Source organism: Meles meles, chromosome 17 (assembly GCF_922984935.1).
Source record: "Meles meles chromosome 17, mMelMel3.1 paternal haplotype, whole genome shotgun sequence".
Lineage (NCBI taxonomy): Eukaryota > Metazoa > Chordata > Mammalia > Carnivora > Mustelidae > Meles > Meles meles.
In genome coordinates this window covers 20,844,463-20,869,669 of record NC_060082.1, presented here as the reverse complement: position 1 = coordinate 20,869,669, position 25,207 = coordinate 20,844,463, and the positions used below count along the sequence as shown (strand labels likewise).

The window sequence follows — 25,207 nt, the reverse complement described above, 5'->3', positions numbered from 1 at the left end:
TTTAGTTTATATTTAGATTTATTGATTATCAGGACCATGATAAATTCACATTGTGAGGAAACAATACTTAAAATATAGGAACTAAGTTTTCTACCCTCATATCAATATACAAATAAATGAAGAATTTTATACATTATTAATAGCTTAGAATCATCAGCAATTTTTCACATGTAGAAGATATATGTGATATAGAAGTTTAATTATGAATATAATAGGAAAATTTCACAGATAAAATATCTCTCAAGGCACAACTTTTTATATTGCTCATAATATTAGACCATTGATTGTACTTCATATACTTTGTCTACTAACTGAATTATTAATGAGCACTCCATCTGTACAATACACTCATGCTAGAGACAGCTCATATAGCTTCAGTTTTTAAAGAACTGATCTGTGCATTATGACAACAAAATTTCATTAATAAGAAAGCATCATTAGTTGACTACTGTAGTAAAGACTTCATAATATTGGTGTTATGAAGGCCTTCCTTTTTCTTATATGTTATATGAGCTACATAAGCATGCCATAACTGTTCTCATGTTCATGTTATAACTGTTCTAGAGTCCATCCCTTTGGGGATCGGTTTCTCTTTGAGAATGAGAAGAAATTAATATGCATTGATTTCTTCTATTTCATTCCTATTCTATTTCTGATTGTAAGTGTGTGATGGTATGTGTGTGTGGGCGGGGCATGTGTGTGTGTTAATTAAAGAAACAAAGCCAGAACTTTCAATACACCATTTTCAATTTATACTTTGGAGTGTTAGTTAGGAATTGTTGTTGGATGGAAGAGTCTTCAGAAGTCTCTGGTACATTTCTGACTTTAGAAATCTGGGGTAGGAATCCCTTTCCATGTGCATATATACTATCCTTTGAGCCTCTTCAAAACACGTTTGAGTGGGTTCTTGAATATTCCTGATGATACTTTCTCTTGTTGAACTGTCAATGTTAATCTGAAAAGTGAAATTACATGCAGAGCATAAGTAGGTATAATTGAAGATAGAAACCATAATGGAAAGTTTAATTTTTTCCCCCTCTCCCCCCTCCTTTTTTTTACTGGAAAAAGGTATTTTTTTCTGAAATTCTGTAGATATCCAAAAAGACTTTTAAGAGACAAACTTTGCTTTTTTAAAACCAAACATCCACCTTCATATCCCAGGTTAAAAAACAAAACAAAACCGAAAACACACAGCCCAAGACCAAGGAAATCTCGGAAACCATTGCTTACTTAGATGCACTTGTTTGTTAGTGGAGTCTACAAACAAGGAAGTTTATGAGATGAAGGTCTCTTTTAAGGAAAAGGGAAGTTGGTGCTATTTTAAAGTTTATCTTTCTTAGTAGTCATGAATGTTGGTTTCAATGACTATGCCCTGAAATGGGAAGAGAATGAAGAGAAGTGGAGAAATAAAGGAGGGAAGTGGTTATTTCAATAAACCAAGTATTTTCCAGATAAGAGTTTTGAGGAACAAGTCAATAATGTAGGACTGTCCTGTGAGATGGGAATCTCATATATCATTGTCCACCTTTATCCCCTGACAAGAATTTTCATTCCTTACTCTCTCTACCTGGGGGGGGGGGGGGGCGGGCGGTGTCCCAGTGTTTCATGTACTCATGACTCTATTTTCTTGAGGCCATTGTAAGTAATTGGCAGAAATATCAGTGGGAATGTTTGCTGATTGGCTGGTTTGGAACTGAGGACAACAGTGAGTTTGGTGTGGAGGCACAGACTTTTCCCAAACCACTGGGGTATTCAACATGCCAGTGTATGGTATCTGTAGTTCCTTCCAGCAAAGTCGATTCTTCTTTACAAGGACTTCTTCTCCTTCTCTCTCTCTCTCTCTTTAAAGAAACTCTCCCAGGAATTAGGATAATTTAGTGAGAAGCAGCTCTGGGGCCAGACAGGCCTAACTTTGAATCCTAACTCTCTCACTTATCTGCTCTGTGACACTGAACAAGCTAATTAACTTCTCAGATTCTCAGGCTTCTTATCTGTAAAATAAGGTCAACAATACTGAGTTTGTAGCATAGTAGGAGATACTGGATATGAAGTGCCTGGCACATGTGTGTGCTCGAGAGTTCTTAGCGCCCTCCCCAGGATGTACTGATTTCCCTTAGCCGTCACTGTCACGTAGTTACCTCTCTAGGGGACTGTGGCTGGATGTAAATCTTATAAAGTTTTTTTGCCCTAGAAACTCTGCTCCGCTGTGAGGCAGTTTTCTTATAGGTTTCACATGCCATCCAGAATTTAATATTCTCGTCACTGTGCTCCATTTTTAAGTATGCTGCATAGACTGCTGGACCATCTAAAAGTAATGGAGAAATCAGTTTATTTTCATGGATCAAAATCATTAGAAAATCTGAACAATATTGAAATGCAGGTTAAAACTAAAGTCTAAATCAAAGCTTCCAAATTATTCAACTAGTGAATATTATATAATGATACACACACAAACACACACACACACACACACACACACACACACCCCACATCACACTTAGATCTAAAGCATGTTTTGACAATGCTAGTCAGTAGTGGGGTCATCGCTTCATTCCTTTCTTCTGAGTCATTCAGAGAAAAATGTTCACTGAGGTGGGTGCGTTTGGGGCAGGAGAAGTCACTGGGACTCAGAAACAGGGCTTAAGTTGGATCAGTAGACAGAGCTCCATCATGAAACTGACATGAAGATCTAAGTCCTCCAGCCAAACTGGAGGGTCAGAACAAGGTTTAGAATCTCAACAGGCAGATCAAGTTTGAAAGAAAAATATCCAAGTCATGTAGAAGTAATAAATTGATCAGATTGTACAGCCTGGGTGTATCTCAGTATCCAATCAGAGCAGGAGAACAGGGATGGAGGAAAAGTTCAACTTCTTATTATGCTTTATGGTTCAAATGAGAAATGAAGGACCAGGCAAAGAATGGAATTCAGGTGTGGTGTTGGAAACTATCTCAAAATAGAGAACAGGACAGTGGGTATGTGCAGCATGACCATCAAATGGCACTTGATGCCAGAGATGATCATGGGTAGTTTTGGCATTAAGCTATATTTTTGGAGTGGGTAGATAAGGACATACGTGTGAAAGGTGCTTTTCTGACTGAGGCACTATTTTGTAGAAAAGAGTTAGGTGAGCTCTCAGAAATATAACACATTAAAGAAAATCTCTGGGAGGACTAAACATTCTCAGTATTGAGGATGAACACTCTCAGAACTTCTTTTGGTGACTGGGAAGTCTCTTGGCATATCTGAGAACTTGAATTGCTAAAATGATGAAACAATGTAACTTTTAATTGATAGTAAATAGAAGTGTGTGTGTAGGCACATTGAATATGTGACCAAGCATAGGATTTTGATTAACAATATTTTATTCGGTATTATTAACTGCCATAAGATATAATGGTAATGAGATAGAGTACCGATATAAAGTCAAGTTTTCCTAGATCTTTGTGTTACAGATTAGGCTGAGTTTTCCAGCACTAGAAAGCCGTAACTCCTTGGCTTCTACTGGCTCTATCAGCAGTGATACAAAAATAAAGATAGCAATTAAGATATTTTTATTCAAGAAAAATCTCAAAAAGAGGCAGATCCCCTCTTCAATTTGCAAGAAATGTGCCTTCATGGGCACACACAAAATTAGAGCACGTCTCATGAATATCATGAAAGCCTAATCTTCATGACATTCGGTAGGAAATGGTTTGAAAGGAACAACAGTTGAGTTGTGAGGGCAGATGAGATGGGGATGGAACATGTATAAAAGTGTAACATAGGAAATGATATGATTTAGGTATTTCTACCCAATGGGGGAGTACATTTTATCTTAGATTTCAAACAAGAAGTTTCTTTTCACTGCTAAGCAACTTTAAGATGTGCCTTGCCTCATCACAGGCACAGAAAGCTAAGGTCAGAGACAAAGACTGTAGTAAGCGGAGCTCCTCTTAGAGAAATAGCTGAATGGGAAGGCAAACCAAAAACAAAACAAAACAAAACCATAAAAAAACAAATCAAAACAGAAAGCCATTTCTAGCTTAATAAGTAAAGCTGGAAGACGATAATTTGCAGTGTGTGTTGAAAGAAATGGAGTTCTAGTTAAGAAAATAAAAAGCAATTTGACATACTTTGTACTCAGTGGCATTTTGACAGTGCTTCATGAGGAACAGAATTTGAGAGTCCTAAAAGAAAGAAGTGATCTATAGAACAGGGTAAAAAATGAGATACCAGATAAAATCTATAGATCCTGGAATGAGAGTCAGCTTCCAGGCTACTTGGATGGCTTGAGTGGATGGATGGGTAGGGGGGAAGGAGATGACTTAGAAACCAATATCAGATTCTATGTTACAGTATTCTGAATTTGTGTTTATATTTATGTTTAGCTTAATTGCATAGTGAAACCTTTAGAGATTCTCATTTCAGAACCTGTCTGCAATCTGTGTCAGCCTTCTCTAACTTCTCTCCTGATTGAGTGGAGGAAGGATTTTATGGGGCTGGCCAAATGGTTCAACAGTTTTTAATATACCCAGGACCTTTGCTCATGAAACCATCCATGTATTGCTGTTGATATTTTATATAGATACTTGATATGATAGATTGTAGTATAGATCTTAGTTACTTTCCACTCTTCTTACAGGAGGATGGGATTTTATGTCCTATTTATATCAGCCTTGCCTATTGGACTTGTTTTAGCCAATGAAATACATGCAATGTGCCATGGACAGCTGGAAGAAGAAGGTTTTAAGCAGAAAGTTTAAGCATGTGGTCTGCCATTACACTTCCAACCGGTCTTGCAAAGGACACATTCTGCAAAAGAACCTTTTGTCTGAAGGTCAGAATGAAGATATGGAATAGAGCTGGGGCTGAACCTGGTCACTGTGTGACATGAACAAGAAATGAACCTTTCCTGTAAATTAGTGGGATTTGAATGTGGTATTTTACTGCATCAAAACCTGACCTGGACCTGAAAGCTGACATGGATCACTTGAACCTCTCTGATATTTCAGAGAAGATTCTGGTGCCTGGAATCAGTAGACTCACATGGCTGGTATGTTTCATAGAATTTTTATAACTTAGTCAAATAAGCAGCTGAAGATGCATTTGTGTAAAAGTGTTCCAGGAATCTGAGTAATTATTAAAGTTGGAACTGATTTGCTCAATTGAGAATTTCTACTGACTCAGACAACAAGTGAATTTAAAGGTGGAAAAGCCTTTTCCAAATCAGGCGGTGTGGCCCAAAGTAGCCTGTTCTGAAGTTGTAAAGGCTACTCCTTCCCGAGCATTATACTCCAGAGACCGTGATTATGCTTGAGCAGAGTGAATAAGGAGAAAAAACTAGAATTGCTCATTAAATGGAGAAGACGGAAAAAATAGGTTTATGTCATATATAATGCATGCTTTTTTCTTAAGAATGCGAGTGATGCTTTTGGGAGTCTCTAGCATGTTCTTTTTAAGCTAATCTCTGGAATTAGTATTTCTGACACACAAGGTAACACATGTCAGTATTTTGATGCAGAAGGAAAATGTGACATTCCTCCTGGCTGAGTCAGAACAGTCCATCTGTTGCAGAATTGTGTTCTGTAAGGGGAAAAAGCTTACACCACAAATTGAATCCTAACGCTTTACTATGTTACAGTCTTTAATCAGAAATGCACCTAAAACAATTTTAAATTTATTTTATTTTCAATCTGTACCACTTGGGATAATAAATCCCATAATTGTACTAGACTCTATGTGAAGCTTTAAAGTAAACCTGCTTTATTGAGATTCTCTAGTTTGGCTACTATGATATTAATCATTTATGATTTTTCTCTTAATGTCTTTTTGCTGTGTTATTGTAAAAGTAACTTAAAGTACTATGAGTTGTTTTTAAATACAGAAAACTTCTAATAAAGATAATAATGATTATTGACAATTTGATATATTTCCCTTTGTTTTTTCAGTCCTTTGTTAATGCTTAACTTTCTAACTAGTATTCATTCATTGATACAAACACAGATACACATATAAATTACTGGTATTATGCTGTGAAAGAAATTTTGTGTCATTCTTTCATATTTAATATGTAGAAACACTTTCTTCTTTTGATTTTTAAGGGTCACTTACTAGTCTATTGCGAGGCTACCCTATTTTATATTTAGCTACCCTGTTATTGTTGAATATCTATGTCGTTTCCCACTTTTATGTTGTAAATTATCCTACATTGAATGTTTGGTGTATAAATCTTTGCATCTGTAGTTATTTTCTTAGAATTAATTTAAAGAGTGGAAATCCTAGGTTGTCAGGTGTAGTATTTTTGGAGACTCTCGATACTTGTTGTAAAATTGCTTTCAGAAAGATTTCATTATTTTCCATCACTAACAGTAGTGTCAAAGTGTCTGCTCACTCCATCCTTTCCAGTCTGATGGGGGTAAAACCAGTGACTTGCAATTATTTTAGATTTTTAATATATTAATGCTGAAACATTTTTCTTTCTTACTGGTCATATCTTTTCTTTCTGTGAATTTCAAATCATCTGACAATTTTTTTTGCATTATTAGTGTTTTCTGGAATTTTTTCAGATCTCTACATATGAGAGACACATATTTATTGCATTATCTTCTGTTTTCTTTTTACATAGTATTTTTGAGAAAAATATGTAAACCATCTAATCTGAAAAAAACCCTCGTTTTGTCTATCTGACCTGCTTTCAATCTCTTTTGCACTTTTATCAGAGAAAAAAATCTCTATAGCAAAAATATGGCCACAACCCTTTATTAATAACCTTTCAACCTTTTCCCATTATTGCCCTCATAAAAAAAGCCAGACCTTGGCAGTGGCTACAGGGCCCATGAAGATACAGTGTTCTCTACCTCTCTACCTCTTTCTTTGTCACTTCTGGAAACATTCTTGGTTTGAGTGTTGCTCCTGCCCAAACCATGTGCCACCCCCATGCTGCTGTACAGGCAGTTCCTTCTGTGAGGTGGGCTTTGTACTCTGATCTAAGACTCATGTGGAGCATCTCAGTTTCTGGAAAAATTTCTAACACTCCCCTCCCCCAACTAAATAAGTGTTTCCCATCTGTTGACAAATAGCACCCAGCCCATCTTATATAATTAGAGTTCCATCTCACCCTGCATCACAGTCCATTCTATCTACCCCTTTACCTTTGATTACTCTCCCACTGCCGGGCTCATACTTTGCGAATCAGGACTGCAGGTCCGTCTTCACACGCCCAGCGCCTTCGCACTGCCTGGTATACAGCAGGTACTGACTAGACCAGCGTGTCAACCCAGGCTTTCGGACTCTTCATACTTCTATGTTTGAAAGTGATTCTCCGTAAGTTTTGAAAAGTGAAGAAGCAAATCATAATTATTTAGCATCCAGGGAGCACCAAAGACCAGAGGATTTTACCTGGCGTGTGGTTACTTTTGTTTATTTGACACTGAGACAACATGTCCTAATGGAACGGGGATGTGTCTAAAAGGCCAGGTTTTGTTGTTTTGTTTTTCTCCCTCAAGGTGAACAAGTGCACGAGGAGTTAGAGAAGACAAATGGTACCGTGTGGAGGGGCTGCCGCCGGCAGGGGAGGTAGTGTGAGGGCTGCCGAAGGGAACCATGGCAACAGCAAGGGATTAGCAGAGGGCAGAGTAAATGATAGTGTAGGAAGCTGCAGATCCACAGAGAGCAGCACAGAATCTCTTTCAGATGAAGAGAGCTGAGGGAAAGGCTTTGTCTCTGGGATGAAGAGAACATACAAAAACATGTAACTGGACTTTCTCATTTGAAATCATCTGGGCAAATTTTATGTGGGCACTCAACATTACACAGTCATTCTACCCCCCATCCGTAACACCCTGGTTCTTTAACTCTCCAGAAACTATTTCATTTCTTCTCCCTTCTCCCGTCCCCATCTCTCTTCAGCTCTGTGCTGACGACCTTACCTCAGACCTCACACAGAACACTGATTTCATCGGTAGAGATTCCCTCATCTTTTCCCTCCTTTCTAAATTTTCTCCTGAACTGGAAACAATGTCTGAGCCATTCTTTTCTAACTTCCACTTTATTATGCTTTCTCCATGACTGTCCATTTCTTTTTTGCTCTTGAAATTGTCCCCACCCTCTCCTATGTCATCACTTTCTTTCTCTCTAACGGTTGCCATCACCTCTAAGGAAGCTACTGTGTTTCCCAAGTAACACCAAAAATGGCTCTTGACTCTATGTTCTCAGTATTGACCTCATGCTTCCTGCTAACCTCTACTCTTTTTTCTGCTGACCTTCACCCCAAAACTTATGTAAATAATTCCCTACATTCTCTCCCTTGCTTCCTGTTGTCCTATCCATTCCCATGCCCCTAAAACCGTTCTTGTCAAGGCACCACTGGCTTCCATATTGCCATATCCAGTGGTCACTGGTCTTTCCTCATCTTACCTGTCTTCTCAGCAATCTTTGACACAGCTCACAGCTCCCTTCCTGAATTATGCTCTTCTTCACCTTTCATGGTGATGTACTATTTTGGTCATCCTTAATTCACCTGATGCTCTTTTTCCACCTTCTTTGCTGACTCTTCCTCTTCTCTGGATTTGGCAATATCAGCATGCACGTAAGCTCCATTTCTGGATCTCTCCTTTCCTTTCCCTGACACTCCCTCTTAGTGATCTCACAGTCCCATGACTTCTATTAGAGTCCATATGCTAAGTACTCTTGGCTTTGTCTTCCCTGCTAACTTATGGTCTTACATGGTTTATTGCAATAGCATCCCCAACCAGCTTTCTGTTTCTTTTTATCAGAAGAGAACCAGAGGGTTTTTGTTTGTCTGTTTATTTGTTTTTGTTGTTGTTGTTTTGTTTTGTTTGGGGGAAAAGGGGCAGGGGCAGAGGGATAGGGAGAAAGAGAGAATCTTAAGCAGGCTTCATGCTGGGCTCGATTTCATGACCCTGAGATCATGACCTGAGCTGAAACCAAGAGTTGGATTCTTAACTGACACCCCAGAGGGAATGCTTAAAATCAGAGTGACCCTTGTTACTCTGCAATTTAAAGCTTTTTATGTGGCCAATAAGGCTCATACTTATGTTATGGTGAGCATTGCTTATTTGCAGACACTGTCCTCACTCATAACTCCAGGCCTTCTAAACGTGGCTTTCCTCTGCTTGGGCCACTCTGCCCACAGATCCCAGCCTGGCTGGCTGCTTCTCATTGTTCAGCTCTTAACTCAAATTTTACCCCTTCTGACAGTTGTCCTCTAGTCATACAATTGAACTGTCCCCTTATACCTGCCTTCTCTTTGCCATGTCAGCTGGTTTTATTTTCTTCAAAGTACTTACCACTTTTTGGAATTAATTTATTCGCGTGTTTGTCTATCTCCTCCCTCTAGAGGGAGCACATGAGCTGAGCACAGTGACCTTGTAGGTATCTTTCACCTCTGTCCCAGTGCTGGGAAGGTTTACCAGACACATGGAGTGACTGAAAGAATCATCCAAGCAAGTTAGTTGCAGTTTTACTAATTTCTTTCTATTTGGGGTCAACATCATTTAAGGAAAAAAATTTGGTAATTCTCAGGTACTTTTATGAGAAAGTAACAAATAGTTCTGACATTTTTTTTTTCTGATCCATGAAAAAACTTATTACTACTTTTGTGTCCATTTGCAAATAATGTAACTCTCCTAAAAACTTGGGTGTTTGAAAACTTGGAGGACTTTCTATCACCTGCAGACTTGGAAATTTTGCAGGGTACTTTCTGCTTAGCTCATTATGGAGATTTCTTAATGAGATCAATTTTTACACGAAATCCTGAGGAATCCTACACACTGTCTCTCTACTGGACTTCTAAAATAGTTGACTATTTTTAAAGTACTGCCAGTCAGACCTCCTTATTATTTTACAACAGCCTGAATCAAGTCCCAGCTCAGATCTGCCTCTTGTGAGAAGCTTTCCCCAGAGACCTGCTATCCCTCCCCATCTATCTTCACCCCTTAGCACAAACCTAGTATGTATGTGCTGCAGACCTACCTACGAGGTCTTTGCTAGGTGATCTGTTATTTCTAGTCTCCCTTCTTTATAGTTGTTCACAAATTGTTTATGATGCATGTATATATTTTTTTAATCTGTAATTGTGGATGCCTTCAGGAAAGTACTTCCACTGTCCCTACATTGTACGTAGTTGGAACTCACTAGACACTTCACAGCTCAAGGGATCATACTTCACACAGTATGCTAAAACTCAAAGCAGTTTGTTCTTAGCAGTTGTTTGAGAAATCTGGTCAGCCCTCAGATTCTCATAAGATGCTTCCCAAGTACACATTTTTCTTCAGTCACAAACTACACTTTCGGTATATACTTTAAGTGCTGCTCTTCTATAAGGCTGTCCTAACCCAACCTTGCAAGTAATTTTATGTCAAAGAAATGCGTGTCTGTGTTTTTCTTTCTATATCTAGAGCTTCTTTCTGCTTGTCGAATGTAATAATAGACTCTTCAAGGGAAAGGCAAAGCTTTATAAAACCGTCCTTACACTGGAAGCAAAAACCAAAAACAAACCAAATGAAACCAAACCAAACCCTGCCATGTAGCCCTTTCTTCATCCTTTGGTGAAAATGTTGTCAAAGGGTATTATTTTTTAAGTGTGTGTTTGCCTTGCCTTTGAAGTTCCATTCAGGATATTACCAGAAGTAACAATCACCATTTTTTACTTTACCCCAATGTGTTATCAGTTGTAGGCTTCCCTGTTTTCTTCTAGGAGATTTTCAGTTTTTGGAAAAAATGTACACTTTTCCCTGTGTTTTTTCATGTGGTAATTGGTGCATGGAATTTTTTTTTTCCCCAAGCACGTTGCCTGGTACCTAAGTGCTTAAGATTTAGTGAATGGATATTGAACACACATACTGTTTTTAAGAAATTAACTTGTTTGTCAAAAATGAATCAGTAAATAACATCTAGGCTATTAGCATTCTTAATTTCTAATTAAGGTCTTAATTTTGACAGGGTTCTGTTCTTAAATTGATGATATTCTTAGATCCCCTCATCTCAAGAGGAAGTTGAACTTAACTGTATTTTAATAGCTAGTACTTAATGGCTGTTCAGTAAACATCTCTTAAACCGATTCCTGTTCGTCCATTGAGACCATGCTTAAAACCTTTCCTTCCTACATGTAGTTTCTGAACTACATGTTCTTAGAAATAGTCTTTTAATCTCTGTAGAAAGAAGCATTCCCATATCTTAGGTAGAGAACGCATTTTACTAATGTCCTTGGTTAATGTAAACACACCTTATTCTCTGGCACATTGAATGTTTCTTTGTGTTTTTTTTGGTTTGTTTGTTTGTTTGTTTTGTTTTATATTGTCTTTCTGGTTGGATGGTCCAGAGATTGAATTGTTTTATCCCTTTTTTAATTATGTGATTATTAAATTTTACATGAATTTCACAGTAATTCAATTTCTCCTAAGATTCTTATTCTGCTTTTGCTGTTTTTAATAAAGAGCAGTATGCTGCCTTCCCATCCTCATCTTTTCTGTAAACTTTGCTTATTCTCATGACACTAGACCTCTAAATAGCTAATTGTAATTAGGCTATCACTTGAGGTCATTAGATCATTACCAAACAATTAACTGTATTCACTTTGTTTATGAGGCCTTTAGGACTGGCACAGAAAGTTTTATGTAATATGGCTTGATATTTTGATCTTTTCTCACTAATATTTGTCTTATGTTATTATTCATTGAACATTTATTAAATGCCCATTGGATACAAAGCACGTTTTTAGTCTCTGGGATGGGAGATGAAAGATGAATGCTCTGATCTGTGTTCTCAGGGAATTTAAGATCTACTGAGAAAGTGTCTGTGGGAAAAAACCCAGTACGCTAAATAACCATACTTAGAAGCAGAATAAATAATGATACTAACAGCAGAGGGACGGCGAGTATTTCCAAGAGATTGCAGGGGAAAGGTGGAAGTTGAATTTTACTAGCCAGGACAGGCAGATAACAGATTAGACAGAGGACTTGCCAAGAAACCTGGAGCAGGTGTGCCATGGAACAAAGGTCACCCTGATGGAGGGGTACGTCATGTGAGGAGGCGGAGCTGCGGCTAAATCATAGAAAGTGTGTTTGAGTTTGGGGATAAAGGGTCTTGAAGGCCAAGTTAGAGATTTTGAACTTTTTGGTAAGCAGCAAAGAAAAAGGAATGATATTCAGAGACATGCTCTTTATTACTAATTAAAGTAACTACCAATTATTGCATGCCTAATCTGCATCAGCCTTTAAGCTAGGTGTTTTATGGTAATGTAAACAATAATGCTGGAAAGATGGGTGATGTTATCCCCATGTTACAGATGGAGAATTTAAAACTTCAAGAGGGAGATTAATGTGCGATGCTGCAAGACATGGATTGCAGCGGTTGGGACTGAAATCCAAATTATTTAGCGGAGGATCAGTCATATACTAGCTGACTGAACATATGCTTTTGTCTCTTCCTCTCATTCCAGTGTCCTAAAATTGGCCCCCAAAATTTCATTTTTAAAAAAATTCATAATCATGCTGGCACACTGGATCACAAAATATGAGGAATACTTGACAAGTAAAAGGCTGGGGTGATTCACAAGAAAACCCTGGCCTCAGATGTTTATTGGAAAGGGCAGTTAGGCTAGGTCTGGAGGTGTGGATCCCAGTACTAAGGGCCATGAAGTAATTTCCAGAATAGCTGATGGAGGGGTTCCTGTAGAAGGAGCCAGGGGTCTACACCTCTGGCGGTCACACTCTGAGTCAGCTGTCTCTATACCAGGAGGGGCCCTTGTGTCAGAGAGAGCAGGAGTGCCCCCAGAAACATGGCCACCCCCAGGAGTAACAGGAATTACTCTATGCAGAGTCATCACCGACACATCCCATCAATTAAATCATTAAGTAGCATAGCTAGCTCCCTCTCCATAGTCAATAGGTGTAAACAGATGAAATATTTGCAGAGAGTCTGATAGGGAATCTCAAATAAGAAGAGGCCTATAGGCAACAATTAGCAAACATTTGATGGGGACAAAGTCCATTAAAAAAATACTAAATTCATCAAACAAGAGAATTTTCTATGAGTACCTACTACATTTTTTCCCCCCATGTACCTGTCTTCTGGTACTTATCAACTTCCCAATTCTCTACCCCAAATACAAGTGGCTGCTCCCATGAATGCACACACTTTTTTGTATTCCTTGCATTGAGCCTATGACTCTATCTCCCTAATATCCATTTTTGTGAACTTTCATTTATACCATCTGGGTGTTGATACTTCCATGCCACTATATGCAGACTTATATGAAGTCTCACATAAATCAGACACTGATAAAACGGAAAACTAACTCTGAGGCGTTTCAAAACATTAAGACTCAAACTTTTTCTTACTTTTGAAAGCACTAAGAGCAGCACATTGTTGAGTTTTCTAAAATCCTAACTTTAGAAGGCCATGGTAAGGCAGTATATTTCAGTATGTGTTACAATTTAAGCATATTACACGTACACTTGTCAAAACTAAAAATTCCCAGTGACTAATCTTGTTTTAATTAACACCAAAGAAAATAATAGTGGTTGACACGACAAACTATTTTCAGGTTTTCTTTTTTTAACTGGGAGCAGTTGCCATTTAGAAGGCTGTGAGAAGAGAGGCGAACATTCATCATCTAGTGCCACCTTTTCTGTTAGGAGTGAAACTGACTAGTTAGTCAAAGATGAAATATATGTAATACTCACATTTTGTAGCCATCAGCTTTTCAAAAGACTGGCCCCACTGTAATACTTCCTCCAAAGTAATGCTTTGAAAAGAAAAAGAAGGTGCTCATTGCACCAAAGTATTCTGAAGGTTTTGTTGAACTACATAGAAATATATGATCTTGAAAATAATACCAAATTATAGTTGTACTCTATTTGTTGTGGTTTTGGATGGAAATTTATCTTTCTGTGATCTTCTACATTTTTTTACTTTCTAAATTACTAAACTTAACAAAATTGTGAAAGTAGTATAAAATTTAAAAATAAATTTTTAAAAGATAAAGATCCATAGTCCTGTAATTTCCCTATTCCTATGTTACTACTATTCATTATTTTGATTTACTTGTTTTCAGTGTTTTTGTTACTTGTGTGTGTGTGTTTTTAACTAAGAAGTAGCCATACTCTGAATGTCTGTTTGTGTACGTGCATACTTTGAGTGTGTATACATATATATGTATATATTTATTTGTATTAAGCTTTTTATATGTCATCACAATTATCTTAAAATCCATTTGTAGTGTTATGACTTATAACATTATAATCTTTGATAGTCATTGTGGAATGTTCTACAAGGGGGCATTCTTTTTTTCTTTTAAGATTTATTTATTTGAGTGAGAGAGAGAAAGAGAGAGAACATGGATTGGGGAGGGACAGAGGGAGAGAATCCTCAAGCACAGACCCCAATGTGGGGTTCGATCTCATGACCTGAGCTGAAATCAAGAGTTGGCCACTTAACCAACCAAGCCACCCAGGCGCTCCTATAAGGGGGCATTCTATAGTTTACATAATTATTCTCAATGAGCATCTTGACTATTTCTCATTTTTTTAACATAAAACTTGTGATTAAGGCTTGCCATGCTCACACAGGGCAATTGCTTATGGGTGGGATTTGTAGAAGTAGAATTAAAGTGGGTGAAGAAATGCACATTTTTAAGGTGCTTGGTAATCTTGGTATAAACTTGGTATAAACCTTGGTAATGTTGGTATAAACTGCCGAACTGCATTTGGGTTTGCATCATGTGCTGCTGGCATCAGTAATGTGTTGGCCCATGTAACTATTCACATCGTAGAGTTTATCCACAAAGTCTATCTGTATGCATTCATATAGTAAAGTTAGTAACCTTATATTTATTATATGCAGATATTTTCTCTATTATTGGCTATAATTTTTTTTACATGCTGAGGGTTTGCATTTTTTGAAGTGAATAATATGTGAATAAATGGTATAAAAGCTATTTACCATTTCAAAAAAATCTGTGGAAAATACTGGGTTTGAGGCTTCATTTCTGTTCATCTTTTGGGGCTTTGTGAGGTGAATTGGCAAGTGACTATGGATTCTAACGTATCATTTTATTTTCTCTCCTTCCAAATACTCAATGCGTTCATTGCCATTCAGCTTACGGTTGTTTCAGTTTACAATTTGGTTCACTCTTCATCTTCCTGTTTCTGGTGATGTCATGTCATCAGCTCACTATAGATACAAGCAAGCCCTATGCATTGGCTACAGCTGGTGCAGGGAGCTCCGTAACTGGTGTTGAGGGAACAGCTATCAGCATTAGGAGGGACTTAACACAATGAAGGAGAAGATTAGTCAAGGAGGTTAAAAAATGACCTAGAACATGGAAAAATATCAGGAGTCCTAAAAAGGTCAAATGTCTTTTGTTTTCTACAAATTTGGATGGTCCTTGCCAGTTTTAGGTGGACTACGTGCATCAGTACTGAGGCTTAACAGTATACCGACGCTAAGATTGCTTTCAAAAAACATTTCCATGACATGGTATCTGACTCGTTGTTCTTTTCTCTTACTGGAACTTTAAGAACAGTAACCTAAAGTAACCTTTTCCATCCAGTGAAATGGTAAGTACTAGGCAAGGTACGTGGCAGTCCTCTTTGTTCCACCCGTTTGTTCCCATTATATAGGAAAAAAAGAAAATCTACAACATGAGCAAAGATGCTGTCATTGTCTTGGCTTAGCTTAAAATAAAGTGTTGACACTTTGTTATTGAGAGAATTTTGTTCAGAGAATTCTTCTTTATCTAAGATTCATGAGATTTATGGGAATAGATCACGATCAGAGTGATGACGTTTGGGGTTAAAGTTGTAAAATGAAATTTGGTTTTGGTTTAATCCCATTTTGCTTATAATTTTTTTTGAGTAGCTCAAGTTTCATGCTGTCCCATGGCTATTGAGGTGAGAGTATTTCTAAACATCTCTGTCCCCTCACCCACCCGGATTTCCTAATAAAAGCACCAGGTACAAAACGGGAGCATTCTGAGACCTCATGTCATTGTAGAAATGGGAATGAAGAGGGATTGGAGTCTGACAGTCCTGAGTTCTAATTCCAGTGCTGCATTTAATAGCTTTTGGTTTTGCCTAAAATCTTTGAGCCCCAGTTTTATTATCTATAAGATGGAGATAATACCTCTCTCTCGAAGTTATCTTGAAAAGTAGAGAAGGTCATGAACGTACAACACCTATCAAATGACTGTTAGCTACCAGCTTGTCATGACCGTGAATTCTCTTTCCCTGGCCTCCCTCTTCCCTGATGGCTGGTCTACAAGGGGAGTAGAAGGAAATGTGAGCCCCTGGTGGTGAGACTCCATGGGAGTCATCAGCAGAAGAGAAGGAAGCTATTCCCGAATTAGCCTACTTCATCTCCCTCCCAGCACAGCAGCTTCACCTGGTTGTTTAAAATGCTGAGCTTTTGGTCTTCTTATCTCATCCACCCACAACTACAGCCTCCTCCTCACCTCACACAAATGCTTGTAAGTATTTTCAGATATTTTGCTACTACAGGGTAGGAACATGCATGCCAGGAGCTCTGACCATAGCAAGGGAGATGGGGCCAGGACTGAGCAGTCCACATGGACTTGGTTAGGCACTCTGGTTAAACTAACACACAGTGATCCTCAGTGTGGGAATCCTTGAGTGTGTGGGAATCCATGAGGTGGAAAATCCAATCAAATGGTTTGTTACCCTTCTCCGGCATTATGCATTCCATTTTAGCAATCATTGTTCTCATCCAAATGGCTACATGTTTAGTCTGGCAAAATATCCAAGAGACTCGGGAGGTTGGTAAGCATCTGGTTATCCCACCAGTCTCCCTTCTTCCAAATAGACTTGAGGCTTCTGGCACTTTGTAGATGGAGGGTGAGAATCGTGAAAATATTTTGGATAAAGAATCTCATTTGAACATAAATAATATAAAACTTTAAAGAAATCTAAGAGTGTTTATTCATAATAGACCCTGTATAAACATTAAACTTGCTTAATTCTCAAGTGTAAACCATAAATAATGAACATGAAACCTTAGGGTAATACATGATTGCTCTTCTGGTGGAATTGCTCATGTGTAAATGCAAATTTTACTCTCTGAACAAAATATATTAAATTAGCCATTGAATAAATGTACACCTATTTATCATGTGATACATATGCATGAGAATGGCCATCTAATTTAAATGCTACTTACTTTGAAGGAAGCCTCTTAGATTCATCTCTGCACATCTTGCAAATCCAACAATTCCACCTGCTCATTTTTCTAAAGCAATACAAAATGTACTTAGTATAATTTAGTCATTTAAAATAATTATATGCTAGAGTCAATGTCTCAGGAACACACAAAATTATAAATCATGAAAAAATAAGCATGAGTTTTTGAAATTAATGGGATACAATCAGTGGTGGGGGTGGGGAGGAGAGATGAAAATAAAATAACTCATAAATTTTTTTTTAGAAATACAGATACTTTGAGTTGTGACTTTAGAACCCACCTGGGCCACTTATTCATCCTAATCATGTTTAAAAAAAATACAGCTCACCGAGAAAGACCTTCCCATTTAGGGCCCACCAACAATGAATTCAACTCCTGTGTCTTCCCTTTTTTTGGGTAATTCTTAGTTTTAGAAAGATCTCTCAATATATTGCACAAGAATTTGCTTCTTTGTAATTAGCCAAAATAGTGTATATAGCTAAGTAAAAAAATAAGATTCCTTAAGGGTGAATTCTGAGAAGGGGATTGCTTACCTGGTTTTCTCCATTCTTGGCAGCATAACCTTGGCTTTAAAATTTAGGTACAGTTTACTCAGCCCAGGCTTTATATAGCAGTGTATGTTATAGAGGGTTTTAAACTCAGAACATTGAGAAAACAATTCAAAAATTTAAGAATACTTAAATCTACAATTTATAATGAGAGATGGAAATATTTTGCTAAACACACTTACACACAATGAACTATTAAGGATAACAGTGAGTTTTCATATTAGTCTTCATTGATTCATTCGAAACATCTGCTGAACACTTGTTATGTGCCAGGTTCTGGCTGCCAGTGTTCTATGTGGATCCTGTCTTTTCTTCTTCCTATCCTCACTAGCAAGCAGTCAACATCCCTTTGATGGGGACTTTGAAACAGGAAGTCTAGTGGGCCATGAGTACACATAGGAGAAGAACCTAGCCAGACTTGGGGGTGCTTAGAGACAGCATCCCAGTATAGTAATAGCTGAGTTGGAACCCACAGGACGTGCAGGAATGTGCTGAGTGAAGGAGACAGAGCAGCTTGGGCAGTGATTCATGTCCTAATTGAGGAAATGAAAGGAATGTAGTCTTCTCATGGATCTAGAATATGGCAGGGAGAGAGCTGAGAGAACAGGCTAGAGAATTAAGATTGGATCAATAATCATGTTCCAAAATGTTCATTGCAGCAAGAAAGTGATGAGAGATCAATTTGGAAGACCTGCAGAAGCTAAGCATGGTGGGCCATACACACCATCAATTTCATAGTAAGGAGTTGGAAAATTATTAAAGATTTTAAAATATGAATGAGACGTGCTAACATTTGAGATGGGTTTTGTGAGTAGAATTGATTGTAATGGTGCAAGGGTGGAATCTGGAAGACTAGTTAGGAGATTGCCTGCAGGAATGTAGGTGAGGGTCTTACAGGCTTAGATTAGGAAGGTGGCAGGAGAAATGAAGGGAAGGGGACTTTAGACGTGGTGGAGAACTTGATGTATTGGATGTGGAAGGTGGGAGAAATAAAGGAAACAAGTTCAGATAAAAGATCTGAGCTCAAGATAAAGGTGGCAATTTTTATAAAATACATAGGAGAAACCAAAAGAAAAGATAAGATGTTCCAGGAAGAGAATATGAACTAAGGAAAGTAGATGGCCCAAGACAGATGACTCAGAAACACACTGAGAAAGTGAAGCCTGCAGAAAGCTTCAGAGTATAAACAGAAACCAAGGAATGAGTTATCAAAATGCAAAGACTAGTCAGTTGAGTGTCAAGAGCTGGGAAGAGATGAAGTAAAAAAGAATGGGTGGCTCAGTTGGTCAAGCATCCTACTCTTGACTTTGGTTCAGGTCATGATCTCAGGGTCCTGAGATCGAACCCTGCCATGCTGGGAATGAAGTCTGCTTCAGACTCTCTCTCTCCCTCTCTCCCTCCCTTCACCCCTATGCCCGTTCCATGCACATGTGCACACTCTCAAAAAAAGAGAGAGAGAGAGGACAAGGGACTAGCAAATATCCATCAGATTTGCTAACAAGAAGGTCATCAAGAGCCTTGGTGAGAGGGGTTTTGGCAAACAGGGAGGGCAGAAGCAAGAGGGAAGAAAACAAGAGGATATGGAGACCAGGACAAGCTACTTGCACTTTCTTACTCTCCTTTTTCCTCTCTCCATTCCTGCTTTCTTCCCTCCCTTTCTCCCCTCCTTCCTTTCCATTTAATGAAATCCATGGAGCAAACAGTATAACAGAGACAGAGAGGCAGGACTGTGCTCTCTGGCTGTTCTGGCCTGCATATCTCTAAGAGTCTGGTTCACAAAATCTGCAGTGTAATTGACCTGCCCTGAGATTGGCAAATGGTGTCCATGGAAAGAAGTTGTAGACATAGAAGAAAGGAGGAAAATCAATAGATATTAGGTTTCTGAAAAAAAATTTTTTTAAAGGGACTAGAATTCAGATTGGGGGATAGAAAATTGGAAGTGGAAATAGAGGAAGAAATTGCTGATTTTTTGTAATTGGAATAGGTCTAGATCTAAGTATATTTGCAGGTTTGGGGATAAGAATTTGGGGATTCTGTGGTCTGATGGATTTCATTTTCTGTGTGGGTGTCTCCCATAAGGAGGAGCAAGGGACAAGTAGCTAAGTGTATCTATAGGAAAAAAAAAATTTTAGGACTCTTGTGATTGCAAATATAGATTTAAATCAATTTAAGCAAACGAGAGAGTTGATTATAAGGATAACTGTGTGTGCAGACGGATTCTGGATGGCCTAAATGTTGGGCTCTATTCTGTTGTAACAGTAATTCACTGAGGTCTTTGATTAATAGTGTGATGAAAACAAGATGTTTTGTTAGAAAGATAAATCTGACCAAAGATGATTTAACACTGAAATAATTGAGGCTAAAAAATCTCTTACATTGATTGGTTATTCATAGCTGACCCTGTGCATAATTGGACCCTGAATTAAATTTAAAGATTCTTTATCTCTGTAATCACCTCTAAAATGCAGATTACCCTGCTTCTCTTCTAAGTAGGAGGCTGGTAAAGAAGTTCTTTCCATCATGTGTCAATAAAACTAGTCATCCCTGGCTTCTGCTGGGCCGTGACTTCTCCCTTCCCTACTGTATGTAACACTATTTTTTGTATGTCATTGTCTGCTCACTTGATGTATTAGAGCTATGTGCACACAGTAGTGATTTCTGTAACCAAAATTCATGTCTATTTACAAGTTATCATATTTTTAAGAACTTTGTTGAAATTGTTTGACAAAGATAGAAGAGGCTCAGTATGCAACACCCACTGAGGTCAGACGCATGACAAAGGTAAAGTAATTTCGAGATGCTCTAGAGTTTAGAGAGTTCCCACAGCTCTTGATAGGTGGTAGAGTATATTAAAATAATTCTATGCTACGAAGCCAAACAAACACGGCCGTGAGTCCAGGGTCTTATTAGCTGTGCAACCTTGGGCATAGTAAGTAAACTCTTAGATTCTCAATTTCCTTGTCTCTAAAATGGAATTGTAAAGATTAGAAAAATGCTTGTACCAAAAACTTTCTGTTCCAGTTAATCTGATCTTCCTGTAGCGTCTTGCACTCTGTCACTCAGGAAATATTTCCTGAACTCTCTTGTATGTACAGGAAACGCACATTCTGCCAGACTGCATTCCTTCCCCTTTTTAAATTTCAACTCAGACCTCATAAATCTTCCAATTAACCTTACCCATTCTTCAGTGTGTTAGTACACTCCCTTGCACATCTTCCTGTTCTTTTGTACCACGTTCTTGTATTTCTGTTGTTCACACATGATATTAGTACCTGGGGTTCCAGCTTAGAAGTAGCCGGGTCTTCTGTAGCAGGTCAGGCACTTTGGGTGCACACATCATATTGAAGGGACAAGGCTGCCGGGAAGGATTTGTTTGGCCAGAAGAGCTCTGAGAAGACAGGCTAGCCAGAGCTACCCCTTACAATTAGAAGAGGTTGTCTAGTCTATGGACATACATTGTCTAGAGGAGAGAAGAGGCTTAGATCCACCTATAGTCTCTTTGCCAAGCTAAGGGCCTCCAAGTGGGGCTTCATTCATGTAGTGAACGAAGGCCATCATTTAAATTTAAAAGGTCATCTTTTAAGATTCCAGCACAGGCTCTGTATAGACCAGTAGTAGCCCTGTGTTCAGCTATATGACGAATTTAGGTTCTCTTGCCCAAGTGGCTCATTAGTTAAATGACATTGGAAAAAGAGGGTAATAAAAATATAAATGTATAAAATAATATTATTTATATTTCTGACTTCTATAATCCTAATGGACTATAAATTCCCTGAAGTGTTAAGTTCAAATGTTATTTGATAATCATGTTTAAGTAGTTGTTTATATATTATCTAGTATTTTAAGTCAAACATTCATAAATTAAATTATGGAATACCAATATAATGACATAAAAGCATCCACAGTGAAATAAAGTATTTAGTGACAGAATTATGTAAAAGATGTATTATGCATAAATTAGATCACAAAGCAGTCTTGTTTTACAAAGTTCTTTGGTTTTCTAGTCCATTGAGAAATGGAATTTATTGGGGGATTGTCCCAATGTCAGAGTTCTGCTCCATGTCCCTGCCCACCCCATGGAGCCCTATTGCCTGTCTTCTAAAATTTCAGAAACTGAATGTCCACTGCGCCTCCCTTTTCTGATTACTCCTGGATTCACTATGACTATATACTACTTCTTTGCTAAAATCCCGCAGAACATTGTCCATGTCCTCATAATGCCCTCTGCATTGAAACCAAAAGATAAATTCACAAATATTTAACTTAGCTTCTGATAATAGACAGATTGGTTCCCTTGAGCTTATTACTTCTTCTACCCAAAACACTGCTTAAAATTATAGTTAAGGCTTAGACATGGAGAAAAAAAGGAGATTAAACAAAGAGACAAAAACCAACAAAATCTTTTAATTTTGGAAGATGGTAAATAGATGAAGGAATAGAAATTAAAATTCTCATACCTCTAAAATGAGAAGAGAAAAGGTAGCCTTTGGAATTTTGTCTGGAAAAATGAAGAAAATAAAATTCAGTCTGAGGACAAAGAATTTCCAAAAATAACTAGTGGTTTAGAAAGAAATATCTGCAATTTTTCATTCAACAGCATATATCATTAAGTAATAGATCTGCATCTAAATACCAAAATTTAGAGTGGTGGAGTGAAATCTTTTCAAATTTATAATTGAGAACTTTTTAAAAGATTTTATTTATTTATTTGACAGAGAGAGATCACAAGTAGGCAGAGAGGCAGGCAGAGAGAGAGGAGGAAGCAGGCTCCCCGCGGAGCAGAGAGCCCAATGCGGGGCTCAATCCCAGGACCCTGGGATCATGGCCTGAGCCAAAGGCAGAGGCTTTAACCCACTGAGCCACCCAGGTGCCCCTATAATTGAGAATTTTTAAGAAAAAGTTTTGATAATTCCAAAAAAAGTAAATTAATAAATTTACTTGGAATTAGAGCATGCATAGTCATTTACTGGTAAACATAAAAATTAGGCTAAAATATTCTAAAGAATTAAAATTCTATTTTGACAATATTTTATTTTGACAAATAAAATTCTAAATTACAAAATATTCTATAGAATTAAAATTCTATTTTGACAGAGAGTTCTCTGTAAAAGAAGAACCCAAATGGATATGATATAGAATTTATTTAAATTGGAGAAACTCACCAAGTTTCAAATCAATAACAATCATTTTCTTCTCATGTTAGTAGTATGATTATGGAAAAATTCCATTGACCTAAAAAGAAAATAATAACCAAAAATGTTATTATGTACTTCCCAGAGAATGCATATTTGGCAAAATAGTTCTATAAATACTTGTTTTATATTTTAAGTAAATAATTTTTCTACTTGTAAGTGTTAGATTATGCTTATTTTTCCCCCATTATTTTTATTTTTATTTTTTTAAATTAACATATAATATATTATTAGCCCTAGGGGTACAGGTCTGTGAATCACCAGGTTTAAACATTTCATAGCACTCACCAGGTTATCCTTATTTTTTTTTTTTTTTTTTAAAGATTTTATTTATTTATTTGACAGAGAGAGAGGTCACAAGTAGGCAGAGAGGCAGGCAGAGAGAGAGAGGAGGAGGCAGGCTCCCTGTGGAGCAGAAAGCCCGACGCGGGGCTCGATCCCAGGACCCTGAGATCATGACCCGAGCCGAAGGCAGCGGCCCAATCCACTGAGCCACCCAGGCGCCCCGGGGTTATCCTTATTTTTGTTTTAACTTCTGATCTAGAATTTTATTAATTTCATAGATTGATACTATAAAAATTCCTATACATTTTATTTGTATTTTCCATTGCCCTTTCTTTATTTTTTTTGTTTACTTTATGTTAACATTATGCATTAATCTGCCTGTCTTTTATTTATTATTTTTAAATTTTTTTTAATTTGTCTTTTAAATTTTTCCATATCCTCTCGGTAAAACTAGTGCTCACTTTTACACTCTAAGTGTAGAGTATTTAAAACAGGTCTCCAAAATGATTTTGCCTCCAATGTTTTCTCTTGATTTTTTTAACGAAAGCGTACATTTCATCTATACAATCTAATTCTTAGAGTGGTTATAAATGCTTTAGTGACAAATTTAATTAGATATATATTGTGCCAGAATAGATCCAAGTTTTCTCTAGCATTTAAATGAAATCTTTCTCAAAGTAATATGAAACTAAATGAACTTTCTTAAATTTTACCTTTCCACATATTTAAATGTTTCTATTATCCTGATAGATAGTTATAAATTCATTCTATTCAATATAATATCTGCATTTAAATGTGGTTTTTATGTTACGGAATGTCACATGAAACTTAGAAAAACCTCAAGCAATTTACATTTTAGTGAGGTTTTGTTTGCTATAGCACAGAAAATTCTTGCCTTTTAAAGAGCAAGTAATTTGTTTTTTATTTGTGCTTAGGCATAATATTAAGGGATGAAGAAACTCTGTAAAATCAAAATTAACAATGCTACATGTAAATCTTGCAACGATCGATACCTGGAATCAGTACAGCTAACCAAATAATGGAACTAATTATTTGATAATGCATGATTTTTGAAGCAAACGATTCTGAGACATCTGGTTTTATAATATATCCTTATTTAAACACATATATCCATGTTCACACACACACAAACCACATAAAATAAAACATCATACTCTAAATCTATACTCTTCTTTACTGCACAATTTAGAAGCTTCATTTATACATATATGACTGTAAGTATTTTTTAGAAAGCCTAGGCCAGGCAAATATTTTTTAAGTATAGAAAGCCTAGGCCAAGCAAACATGTGTTTAGTAGTTTGTTTTCCTTAGAAGAAATCTAATACTTCTAGCAGTCCTGCTGTTAAACATCCACTCATCATTGATATCAAACCAACATTATTATATTCATCAACTATTTTATGGAATCTCATACTTACAAATATATCCTGTAGAACGGTCCACCATGCTAAATTTTATTTTCGAGCTGTATGATCCTTTTGAAATCAGGTTCTGAAACACTATGAGATACCCAGCATTTTGTTTTTTGCCTGGAATAAAATAACTTTACTGTCTCTGTAATCACCTTTGATGGCACTCTGCCCTCTCTATGAATGTTCTGTTTTTACACATGTATCTATGCAAAGGGAAGTTTTGTTGAATATGGAAAGTAGTGCTGTGGGACTGCCATGCATTGCTGATAAAGAGGTTTTTTCTAACATTATCAGCCTATCTGAAGCAACCAGATGATTGGAAGCAGTAGTTCTATGAAATTTTCAATGTAATATTCAAAATGTTTTCCAAAATAATCAATTTTTCTACTTTTAGAAAAATTTTTCTAGTTTAGCTTAAAGAAAAAATCTACCTTTTAAAAAACTGAGAACTGAATATCAGTAAGTAAGCTGAGCCTGCAAGTACTTGTTATTAAATTATTGAGAACTATTAAAATAATCTGTTTAGAATAGTCAAATTACTAAGGTCTTGTA

General features: G+C 37.2%; 1 protein-coding gene across 1 annotated transcript; it reads right to left on the bottom strand.

Annotated features, from left to right (window-relative positions):
- RGS13 (regulator of G protein signaling 13) lies at nucleotides 1-24,833 on the bottom strand. The gene is made up of 7 exons (XM_045983501.1): nucleotides 24,662-24,833; nucleotides 22,908-22,977; nucleotides 22,203-22,243; nucleotides 17,177-17,245; nucleotides 13,687-13,748; nucleotides 2,139-2,305; nucleotides 1-955 (listed from the first exon to the last, which is right to left on the bottom strand). The coding sequence occupies exons 4-7, from the start codon at nucleotides 17,239-17,241 to the stop codon at nucleotides 770-772; spliced, it is 480 nt and encodes a 159-aa protein (XP_045839457.1). The 5' UTR covers nucleotides 17,242-17,245; nucleotides 22,203-22,243; nucleotides 22,908-22,977; nucleotides 24,662-24,833; the 3' UTR covers nucleotides 1-769.
- Nucleotides 24,834-25,207: the final 374 nt, after the last annotated feature.

Bases quoted from the DNA above. Each gene is read 5' to 3' on its own strand.
- RGS13 (XM_045983501.1), bottom strand. From the start codon at position 17,241: ATGAGCAGGTGGAATTGTTGGATTTGCAAGATGTGCAGAGATGAATCT. The intron at 13,749-17,176 runs GTAAGTAGCATT...TTCTTTTCAAAG, and splicing joins TCTAAGAGGCTTCCTTCAAA to CATTACTTTGGAGGAAGTAT. The intron at 956-2,138 runs GTAACTACGTGA...TTCACTTTTCAG, and splicing joins AGCCACAGTCCCCTAGAGAG to ATTAACATTGACAGTTCAAC.